This window comes from Sinocyclocheilus grahami, unplaced genomic scaffold, assembly GCF_001515645.1.
Source record: "Sinocyclocheilus grahami isolate Dianchi unplaced genomic scaffold, SAMN03320097.WGS_v1.1 scaffold126.1, whole genome shotgun sequence".
NCBI lineage: Eukaryota > Metazoa > Chordata > Actinopteri > Cypriniformes > Cyprinidae > Sinocyclocheilus > Sinocyclocheilus grahami.
In genome coordinates this window covers 2,608,993-2,619,876 of record NW_015505305.1, presented here as the reverse complement: position 1 = coordinate 2,619,876, position 10,884 = coordinate 2,608,993, and the positions used below count along the sequence as shown (strand labels likewise).

Here is a 10,884-nt window from a genome sequence, read left to right as displayed (position 1 = left end):
ATATATAATTAAAAACTTTTTTTTAAAATTGCAATAATATTTCACAGTATTACTGTTTTACTGTAGTTTTGATTAAATAAACACAGCCCTTATCAGCATAAGAGACTGCTTTTAAAAACATGACAATCTTACCAGTCCCAATCTTTTAAACAGTAGTGTATGTAACTGTCAGAAATTAATTTGAAGTATTTTTGTCCACAGAAAACCGCATCCCCTTCTCAGCCGTGTATAAAACAATAGGCTTTAAAGAGCCCGGGGCACATGTGTTTCTTACTGCGCTTCCCATCACCGCCAAAATCCTGGAGGTGGAACGCTTCACTTCTGCCCAGGATCGCTTCAACATCACCTCCCAGAGAAGCGTCTCTAAGGTGAGATCTCCCACTCCCGTTCCCTTTCATGAAGTGTTAGTATGTGGGCTGAGGAGGTATATTTGTTGCTCGGGAGAATTAGAGGTTTCCAAGGCAATTTACGTGTTGCCCTGGAGATTTGGACACCATATACAAAAATACTTAGCACATGCAAAATAGTTTTTAAGAAGAATAATGACAAAATAATGAATCTAATGAAGACCCATCCCTCATTTTTGGAAATAGTTTGTTAAAGGTTTAAATAGCTGAAATCTTAAAGGAATAATTAATTATTTGCAGCATACAGGTTGAAAAAACATGAGGGTGAGTAAATCATAGCAGAATTTATTTTCTTTATCCTTTTTTTCTAATGGCTGTTCATGTATCCAGTCACTTCCTGCAGTGTTTAAGATAGAAATGAGACATGGAAACTTCACCTGGTTGATAAAGAGGAAGGAGAAACATTTTATGGAGCTTCACAGGGAACTACGCACCTACAAGACCTTCCTGAGAATTCCACTGCCGTCCCGCAGGTGACCCGATCTAAAATACTAATTTAAATTATGTAAATTAATATATGTAAATTGTATATTTATATTAGTAATGTATGTAGAGATTAGGCATATATATACATATGTTTGTATATATTATATTATAACTTTTCCACGACATTCTAATTTATTGAGATGCACCTGTATTTCATCCCCAAGCAAAGCATGACTTAGTAATTGGCGCAGAAACCCTTGTTGGCAAGCACAGAGGTAAGACGTTTTTTTGTAGTTGTTTTTTGTAGTCACCAGAGGATCAAATAAATATTTTCCCCACTGTATTAGGAATTTTTTAATTTTTTAGTTTTTTTATATAAAAAAAACGTGAACTACCTTTCAAAAGTTTGGAGTCTAAGATTTTTTTTTTTTTTTTTTTTTTTACAGATGTCTCTTATGCTCACCAAGGCTGTATTTATTTGATAAAAATACAGTAATAAAAACATTGATATTGTGAAATATTATTGCAATTTAAAATAAATGTTTTATATTTTAAACTGTAATTTATACCTGTGAAGGCAAAGCTGAATTTTCTGCATCATTACTCCAGTCTTCAGTGTCACATGATCCTTCAGAAATCATTCTAATATGCTGGTGCTCAAGAAACATTTCTTCTTATCAATGTTCAAAGGAACATCATTTATTTGATGTAGAAGTATTTTGTAACTTTATAAGTGTCTTTACTGTAATTTTTTATCAATTTAATGCATCCTTGCTGTCTTGTGGCAATCTTAAGATCTCTTCCTCTGTCTTTGCCATTTTTTTTTCTTTCGGTCAACAGTCATGCAGAGCGGAGGCACACTATTAACAGGAACCTTGAACGGAACATGCCAAGTCTACCCCGGGGAGGAGGCGAAGAACTGGCCAGGGAAGAGCAAGTCTCCAGTCGAAAAGTCAGTTTCCTGTTTCACTGATGCACCTGACAACTTCATATGATTGGTGTCTGACTAGTGTGATTTCCTTTACAGAGACAACTTGAAGACTACTTGAATAAGCTGCTTAAAATGCCATTGTATAGAAACTACCATGCAACAGTATGTGTATATTTGGATTTTGTACAGTATATCAGTCCGTATGTTGTTTCTTGAATTACATGCATTTACAACCTGTCCTGTTTTGTGCCATAGATGGAATTCATTGATGTGAGTCAGCTGTCCTTCATTCATGATTTGGGACCAAAAGGCTTGTAAGAGTCTTTGTTTGTTAGCTATGAAGCCAATGAAGTTTTAATAATTATTTATAGATATATTATTGCATTTTGTGACATTTTGCACTGTTTCCTTCCCAGGGAGGGCATTGTTCTCAAAAGGTCAGGGGGTCACCGTATTCCTGGACTGAACTGCTGTGGCCACAGCAAAATGTGCTACCGCTGGTCCAAACGGTCAGTTTGGTGTCATTCATTTTCAAATTATACAGGATCACAAAACAATCACCATGTGACTTAACCTTACTGTTGGTCTTTACAGGTGGATGGTGGTGAAGGACTCTTTCCTTGTCCTCATGAAGCCAGACTCAGGTGCCATCTCATTCGTCCTGCTAGTGGATAAGGCTTTCGGCATCAAAATGGACACTAAAGACACTGAAACGAAGCATGGTGTCCGCATAGACAGTCTGTCCAGGTGTGTGCACTCACATGGTCATTAAGGCAATATGCAGTTGACATGCACCATCATTTTTTTGATAAAGTGAAAGAGCTTTTTGCTTTTTGAAGGACTCTGGTGCTGAAGTTCACAAGTTACCGTCACGCCCGCTGGTGGGGGCAGGCCATCGATGATTTTGTGCGCAAATACGGCAGCAATTTCCTTAAGGGTCACCGCTTTGGTTCCTTTGCCAATGAACAGAAGAACATCCCATCTAAATGGTAAATATTGCTTTTTACATGCATCCGATGACTAAAAAGATGATTTCATATCATAGCTGCTTTGAGGTGGGTACTTTTGACTTTTGCCAATAAGCTACCACCTAGCAATACCCTGGCAACCTTTTACAGACAGGAACCACTCACATTTTCTTCAGAAAATTTAAAGTCCTAGCAAAATTTTAGCCTTAGTATTATTATTTGTTTCTTTATAATTTGGGTTTTATGAAGCACACTAAAGCTAACGTTTAGCTTAAAACTTTTAGTTTATGAAAACTTCAATTATTAAAACTTCGTTATTAAACTTCATTTTAGCTAACTTTCAGCTTAGGTTTTTTATCAAATTATAATATATTAGCTATATATGTATCTATTCAATCTTATCTTATATTATATTATATTATATTACTGATTAAATTATTTCTTGGGGGGGAAAAGTATAACTTTTAGCTTTAGTTTTATATTAAATTATGTTAGCTATTATATTGTTTTGTGTATTATGTTAATTTATTATTTGTTTTCAGCTAATATATTTCAAAACCATTCCGAAAAATCAATAATGCAGCTAGCAGAAGCAGGTCTCAAAGGTTTCCCAGAACAGATAAACATGTGAAAGCTTCAGCCGTCTGCCGCTGTGTCTTCGGGTGAGGCCTGTTTCACAGGAGTAACTCGAGAGAATGAGAGGGAAAGTGTAACCATAGACTCCATCCTCTTTTGACCCCGTGGAGGAGTGCGATAGTATCTAGGGCTGCAGCTTCACTTCTGATCTGGGCAGATGATTTGTTGTTCATTGTTGCAGCATTAAGCCCTATTAGCATGCTTGTTCTCTGAATAATGAAAATTATGTAATTAAGTTTGAGAAACAGTGAGAGTGTGAGCTTGAGACTATCAGCCTTACCCATTGATTTGACTGACTGGGTGTGTATTTCAGGTATGTGAATGGGAAGCAGTACATGGAGGACGTGGCGAATGCACTGGAGGAGGCGGAGGAGGAGATCTTTATCACCGACTGGTGGTATGTTGAGATAAAACCACTACCATCCATTCAGCTTTCCTCTGGGTACCATTGATTTATTTTAGAAGTAATGCATAGATCAGATGAACTGCATCGGTTAATATATCCAATGTGTTTGCATTTTTTTTTTTATCCTTTATTAATTTAATTTAATTTAATTTAATTAAAAAAATATCCTTATCCAGTAACCATATATGACTGAACAACTGAATGGAAAGTGTGAGAACTAGGATGGAAGAGATGGTTTGCTTATTGCTTTGTCCCGTCATAACAGTTAGGTCATGAACTGAGAGAAAAGCCCAAAGAAATGTAGTAGAAAAAAGAGAAGCAAAGAAAGATAGTTGTACTTTGTACGCACCCTCTCAGAGGGCACCTCCAGCTGGGAGCCAAACGGATCCGTTACCTTTATCAGACAGATGCCTGGTGCTGTGTTACAGCATCACACAGTCATCGCAGCAGACATCCTGCAAGTGTGAGATTTGAGTGTGTGTGTATGTGTGCTTTTTTCCCCTAGCTTAATAAGTTTGAATTTATGTAGGGGATAGTGAGATGTGAGACTAGACGTTGATGCATATTTGATGTTACAAATGCTTCCCCTACTGATGAGGTCTCTGTGTGTCACGGCAGGCTGAGCCCTGAGATCTTCCTCAAGAGGCCTGTCGTCGAGGGCAACCGCTGGAGACTCGATTCCATTTTGAAACGGAAAGCGGTGAGTTAATCCAACCAATAGCTGTGATGAAACTGCTATCCATCTGTGGCTTTACTGCACCAGCAATAAAACCTTCTCATTCACTGTTCTCATGTAATAATTTACACTTCAGGGTGTTTTCTCTTTTCTTAGTAATATATTAATATTGGCTGGCGGATTTGCTGTACTGATTATCAAGAACTGTTTGTTCTTGCAGCAAAAAGGTGTGCGGATCTTTGTGATGTTGTACAAGGAGGTGGAATTGGCTCTCGGCATAAACAGCGAATACAGCAAACGGACACTACACCAACTTCACCCAAATATCAAGGTGAGATGAAAGTAGTGAGTTCATGAATCAGCCCTCATGAAGCTCAGACCTACAGCGGTTTGATTACCGACAGGTCATTGACTATTAAAATGAATCCTATAGGAGACTTTAGTTGACAAATTAGAGAATTTCTTGTGTGAAAAAAGTCAAATTGGACCTCATATGCCAATAATATATTTGTAAAATATTTAGATATTTTTTTAGAAAACCATTAATGGACCCACTTCATCCTTAACTACTGTGTACTTGCATTTGAATTAATCATTCAATACAGTGCACTTATTGTGTACATACAGTGGGTACGGAAAGTATTCAGACCCCCTTAAATTTTTCACTCTGTTATATTGCAGCCATTTGCTAAAATCATTTAAGTTAAATTTTTTTTCCTCAATGTACACACAGCACCCCATATTGACAGAAAAACACAGAATTGTTGACATTTTTGCAGATTTATTAAAAACGAGTAAGTTTATTCAGTATTCAGACCCTTTGCTCAGTATTTAGTAGAAGCACCCTTTTGATCTAATACAGCCATGAGTCTTTTTGGGAAAGATGCAACAAGTTTTTCACACCTGGATTTGGGGATCCTCACAATCTTTAACCACTACGCCACACCAATGAAACAAAGAGAAGGAAATACTTTTTCTAACAAACTTCTTTTCTCAGGTGATGAGGCATCCTGATCACGTCTCCTCTTCCGTGTACCTGTGGGCGCATCATGAGAAGATTGTAGTCATTGACCAATCGGTGGCTTTCGTGGGAGGCATTGATCTGGCATACGGGCGCTGGGATGATCTGGAGCATCGGCTGACCGACATAGGAAGTGTTACCAGGACTCTTCCTGTGTCTGCAGAGGTTTGGGACATCTCATATTTTGGTTTTATGACATGCTGGCAGTGTTATTTATAAACTATTATCTCTCTATTAATATTTTAAATTAGCTTTAATTTTTATGTTTTCATTTAATTTTCATTCAGTTTTGGTTTTAGTAATTTTAGTTCTTAAACTCATTTCAGTTATTTGCCAAAGCAACCTTTCTAAAAAAAATTTTTTATATATATATAATGTTTTTTTTTTAGTTTACATTTTTCATTTAATATTATATTTTAATATTTTCATTTTAATAGTTTTTTTATTAGTTTTAATTTACAATGACACCATTCCATTCTGAATGTCCTGTTCGTTTTAGACATTAAATCTTTTATGAATTCACAATCGATTATAGGAAGTACTTACTTGTTGTCCTACTATGTGTCTCAGAAAGCTTCTGAAGGCTCTCCTGCTATGGCCTCTCAATCAAATGGACCCAGCATGGTGCACACTAATGGCAAAAGTTTGCCTGTTGACACAGCGGACCAGCCGAAACTAAAAGGACAGGGGAAGACCAAGAAGGCCCGATTCAGCATCCGCAGGCACCTGCAGAAACACGGGCTGGCGCCTGCAGACAGCGTGAGCAGCGTCGAGAGCTCTGAAGAAAGTGAGTACGCCTCCGTCTCTGGAGCGCTGGCGAATGCAGACTAGTGAAATGTTACTGACCTAAACTCCCACATTCAGCTGTTATCACACAGCACGGCTGATTTTCTAATGATCACTGGCAGCGCTTTCATATGAGTGACCAACTTATGCAATGATTTACAGTGTTTACCATAAGTGCAGAAAAACATGAATCATTAACATTTTAGTTGAGGCTTGTGAAAACAGTTCTGACTGTAAGATGAGGATTGGATGTGATATTAAAATGTGTTGTTATAAAATATACTCATGAATATTTTAGTCTAGAATCTATATTCATGTTCAAATTTTCACTCACGTTTTCTATAACGCTTTTTAAGAGGGTTGTCTAGGTTATAAAGATGCCCCTTTTCTTTAGGTTATTCTAACAGTATTTGCAGCCACCAAAATTTGATCCCTCTTAAATGGATTGAGCTGAGGGTGTCCATGCCCTCCTGCTTGTGCCCAAGTGGTGAGTAAGAATCAGGCTTGGGTGAGATGTTTCAGGTGTGGACTCTGTCAGAGGTTGCCCCTAATTTTGATCCTGAATGGTTTTATTGAGTCGAAGGTGCAACCTTTTGAAGTGCTCAGAGTCCAAGCACTGTGTGGTTTGCTGTGTTTCAACACTCATCTGGAGGAGTCTGCAAAAATACGATCTGTCTAAGAGGCTGAATATCCAAAGCTTGCACATTCCAAACATGTTAGTTTGGACTGATGCAGCAGTAGCTCAACAGTGTGAAAGCATGGATTGTTTCCAGAAGAAGATGGAAGTTGGAAAAAAATCTGGGTTGAGTTTGGGTTGATGCATGTTTTTGAAAAATAAATTAATATAAGTATATATAAATACATACATGCATACATGCATATAAATAAATATACATACACACACACATACATACATATACACACACAGGTTTACATTTGTGAAAAGTGGGGACATCCCATAGGTGTAATGGTTTTTATACTGTACAGACCGTATATTCTATTGCCCTACACCAATCCTACCCCTAAACCTACCCCTTACAGGAAACTTTGTGCTATTTCAGATTTTCAATACACTCCATTCTGTGTGATTTCTAAGCGTTTTGAAAAGTGGGGACATGGGGTAATGTCCTGAAAAGTCACCTTCTCCTTGTAATACCTATGTCATACCTTTGTCATTATACAAATTGATGTCCTCATTTGTCACAAAAACGCGTACACATGCACGCGCACACACACACACACACACACACACATATATATATATTTATTGTTCTACTCTTGGTTGCATTTTTCTTTGATTTTTGTGTTTTACTGTTGCTGAATTTCTTTGTTTTTCTGTGTCACTCTTATTAGATACTGAAGCGGCACAGGAGCTGCAAGCAGACGTGATTGGTCTGATGGGGAACACGCGGTTCTGGCATGGCAAAGATTATTGCAACTTTGTTCATAAGGACTGGGTCCAGTTGGATAAACCTTTTGATGGTGAATTGTTGTATTTAAAGTTTGCTATTTTTTTTAAATGACCGTGTTTAATGGTTTTAAAATTATTTTTGTTTATATAAATACAATACAATACATAAAAATGAATAAATATAAAAGTGTTATCATCCATACAATATTCATATGTATGTTTGCAAAAATATTACAATATTCAAATTGTACAATTTTAGCATTTTAGCATGCTTTTAAATTAAATTAGAAATTTAAAGTTGCGTTGAATGTTTTTTTAGATTAAAATTATTTACATTTTAATTTAAATTAAATTAAATTTTAATTTAATTTAAATGTAAATAATTTGAATTAAATTAAATTTAAATAAAATTTTTTTTTTTGCAGATTTCATCGACAGGCACATAACTCCCAGAATGCCTTGGCATGACATCGCCTCGGTGGTTCATGGGAAAGCTGCCAGAGATGTTGCACGGCACTTTATTCAGCGCTGGAATTTCACAAAGGTGAGAAAGACAACATTGGCATCATTTAGCGCAATATATCTTCATACGGTCTCTCAATATTTTCAGGGGGGTTTTTTTGGGGATAGTTGACACATAATATCGCTGATTTTTTATGTTAAAATGCATATGAATGTCAAAGAAAAGTATATATATTTTTAACTGATCTGCATTTTTGTCATGTCATTTCCAATGGTCCTGCAGAGAAATTAATTTTAAAAGTACAAATATGTTTTTTGGGTAAAAGTTGCATGCATAATTAAAATGGAATTGGAAAAGCCTCTGTGCTGTTGACTAATATCATAACCATGGCTTTGAATATATGTTTGTATTTGGATTGCCATCTTGTTTCAGATCATGAAGCCCAAATACAGGTCCTTGTCGTACCCATACCTCCTTCCTAAATCTCACACTACTGCAAATGAGATCAAGTATCAGGTCCCTGGCTGCACCCAGACTAATGTCCAGGTACAATTTTATGTAAACATCAATATTCCCATCAGATCTTCTACAGACAAATACCACATACCGCATTCATAATATGAACTCTCTCTTTAATTAGCTGTTGCGATCTGCCTCGGACTGGTCAGCGGGAATAAAATACCATGAGGAGTCGATTCATACGGCTTACGTCAATGCAATTGAAAACAGCAAACACTATATTTACATAGAGGTGTGTGGCACAAAGAACATATACTCAGTTCTCTAAATGTGTTCACATGGTCCCCATCTAATAGCCTCACTGTTGATGTATTGGTTGCTAACCACAGAGACTGTGGCTTTTATATCTATAGAATATACTTGATGTCCTATATTAGCCTTTCAGTGGGCAAATGTGTGTTTCCTCTTTCAGAACCAGTTTTTCATAAGCTGCGCGGACAACAAAGTCGTTCACAATAAAATCGGAGATGCCATTGCCAAGAGGATCATAAAAGCATATCGGTGAGCTGCGTTCAATAATTAGCATCTTTTGTCCAGTCTTCAACCTATTTGTTTTGTATGTCCACAAACCTCTGACACACAAAGGCACATAACTTCTTTAATGAAACACTTGTAAATTAATAAGACATACAGAAAATTGTTTGTCTAAAGACAAAAAGGTATTCTTTATTGGTAAATCAATAGCTGACCATGAATAGATAGACTGTGTAGGGCCATTCTTAAACTGTCTTTCATATTAATATCTCTTACTCTAAAGATAACAAGTGATCTCATGTTCTTTCTTTCTGGTTCACAGGGATGGTAAAAAGTACCGCGTGTATGTGGTGACACCACTGCTTCCTGGGTTTGAGGGGAACATCAACACTGGAGGAGGCAGTGCCATACAGGCAGTCATGCACTTCAATTACAGGTAACACTAAATATTAAGATCTGAGTATTGTGTAGAAAGAAATTTCCTTAGTATATATATACTACTGTTTAAAGAAATAAATACAATATTTCATTCTGTATAGGATGCATAAATTGATCTAAAGTGACAATAAAGAAATTAGAAAAAATGTTGAACTTTTTATTCATCAAAGAATCATGAAAAAAAATTATCATGGTTTCCAAAAAAAGAAAAAGAAAAATGTATTTTAAGTACCAAATCAGCATATAAGACACTGAAGACTGGAGTAATTATGCTGAAAATTAAGCTTGGTTTAATATTATATATAGATGTTATCCATCTTCAGTAGTCCATCTTTTTGGCATAAAGCCGATTATCACAGAAAATACATTGTCAATGCTAGTAAAAGTGAAATACTGAATATAATGTACAGACAAGATTAGTAAGTGTACTGTATAACACTTTGTCTAATAACATGTCTAATACTGTTTATATACTGTACTGTACTTGTGACTATAAATAGTGTTTTAAACTTCAATTGTTTAAAAAGTGTGTTTGATTTCCATTGTACTGTAAGTGCTTTACTGAAGCAGTTATTTTTTATTTGTGGTAAGAGCTTTGCTTGTGTTGAAGACAGCACATTCCTTACGTTTATCTATAAAATTTAAAATATTATTCTTGCTGGCAGTAAATAGTTATCATTTATCACATAAACAGGGAGTGTTTCATTGCATGAATTTATTTACAAATTTTTTAATTATTGTGCCATTTTTTTTTTATATTTTCATGTTTGTGCAGGACCATGATTAGGGGAGACTGCTCCATTATCTCTCAGCTGAAGAAAGAAGGTGAGTACAGAGATATATAAATACCCATAAATGTTTAATCTGTGAAGGCTATATGTGTCATTCTTCAGAGGATCTGGCTTGTACACTAACCAGATGTTCTTCATGGGATTTCTGTGAAGATTCTGTGGTTGACCCATGCAGTTCAGGCACTCCGAGACCTATGTGGTTTTCTGTATCCACGTTTTGAAAAATTAATGACTTGGTTGATTTTATTTGAGTAAATAGTTATCATTTATCACATAAACAGGGAGTGTTTCATTGCATGAATTTATTTACAAATTTTTTAATTATTGTGCCATTTTTTTTTTATATTTTCATGTTTGTGCAGGACCATGATTAGGGGAGACTGCTCCATTATCTCTCAGCTGAAGAAAGAAGGTGAGTACAGAGATATATAAATACCCATAAATGTTTAATCTGTGAAGGCTATATGTGTCATTCTTCAGAGGATCTGGCTTGTACACTAACCAGATGTTCTTCATGGGATTTCTGTGAAG

The 10,884-nt window shown here is 36.1% G+C and overlaps 1 protein-coding gene across 2 annotated transcripts in view; it reads left to right on the top strand.

Annotated features, from left to right (window-relative positions):
* Nucleotides 1–10,544, top strand: part of LOC107590246 (phospholipase D1-like) — a 24,657-nt gene extending 14,113 nt beyond the window's left edge. For both annotated transcript variants that reach the window (XM_016278927.1, XM_016278928.1), the window contains exons 3-22: nucleotides 202–368; nucleotides 738–880; nucleotides 1,674–1,785; nucleotides 1,861–1,926; nucleotides 2,020–2,078; nucleotides 2,181–2,273; nucleotides 2,359–2,511; nucleotides 2,604–2,753; nucleotides 3,682–3,765; nucleotides 4,393–4,474; nucleotides 4,671–4,781; nucleotides 5,448–5,636; nucleotides 6,042–6,258; nucleotides 7,611–7,739; nucleotides 8,094–8,212; nucleotides 8,564–8,677; nucleotides 8,772–8,882; nucleotides 9,063–9,151; nucleotides 9,447–9,560; nucleotides 10,338–10,544. In XM_016278927.1, the coding sequence (XP_016134413.1) occupies nucleotides 202–368; nucleotides 738–880; nucleotides 1,674–1,785; nucleotides 1,861–1,926; nucleotides 2,020–2,078; nucleotides 2,181–2,273; nucleotides 2,359–2,511; nucleotides 2,604–2,753; nucleotides 3,682–3,765; nucleotides 4,393–4,474; nucleotides 4,671–4,781; nucleotides 5,448–5,636; nucleotides 6,042–6,258; nucleotides 7,611–7,739; nucleotides 8,094–8,212; nucleotides 8,564–8,677; nucleotides 8,772–8,882; nucleotides 9,063–9,151; nucleotides 9,447–9,560; nucleotides 10,338–10,407 (2,372 nt within the window). In that variant the 3' untranslated portion in view covers nucleotides 10,408–10,544. The remainder of the gene's footprint in view (nucleotides 1–201; nucleotides 369–737; nucleotides 881–1,673; nucleotides 1,786–1,860; nucleotides 1,927–2,019; nucleotides 2,079–2,180; nucleotides 2,274–2,358; nucleotides 2,512–2,603; nucleotides 2,754–3,681; nucleotides 3,766–4,392; nucleotides 4,475–4,670; nucleotides 4,782–5,447; nucleotides 5,637–6,041; nucleotides 6,259–7,610; nucleotides 7,740–8,093; nucleotides 8,213–8,563; nucleotides 8,678–8,771; nucleotides 8,883–9,062; nucleotides 9,152–9,446; nucleotides 9,561–10,337) is intronic.
* The last annotated feature ends 340 nt before the right edge of the window (nucleotides 10,545–10,884 follow it).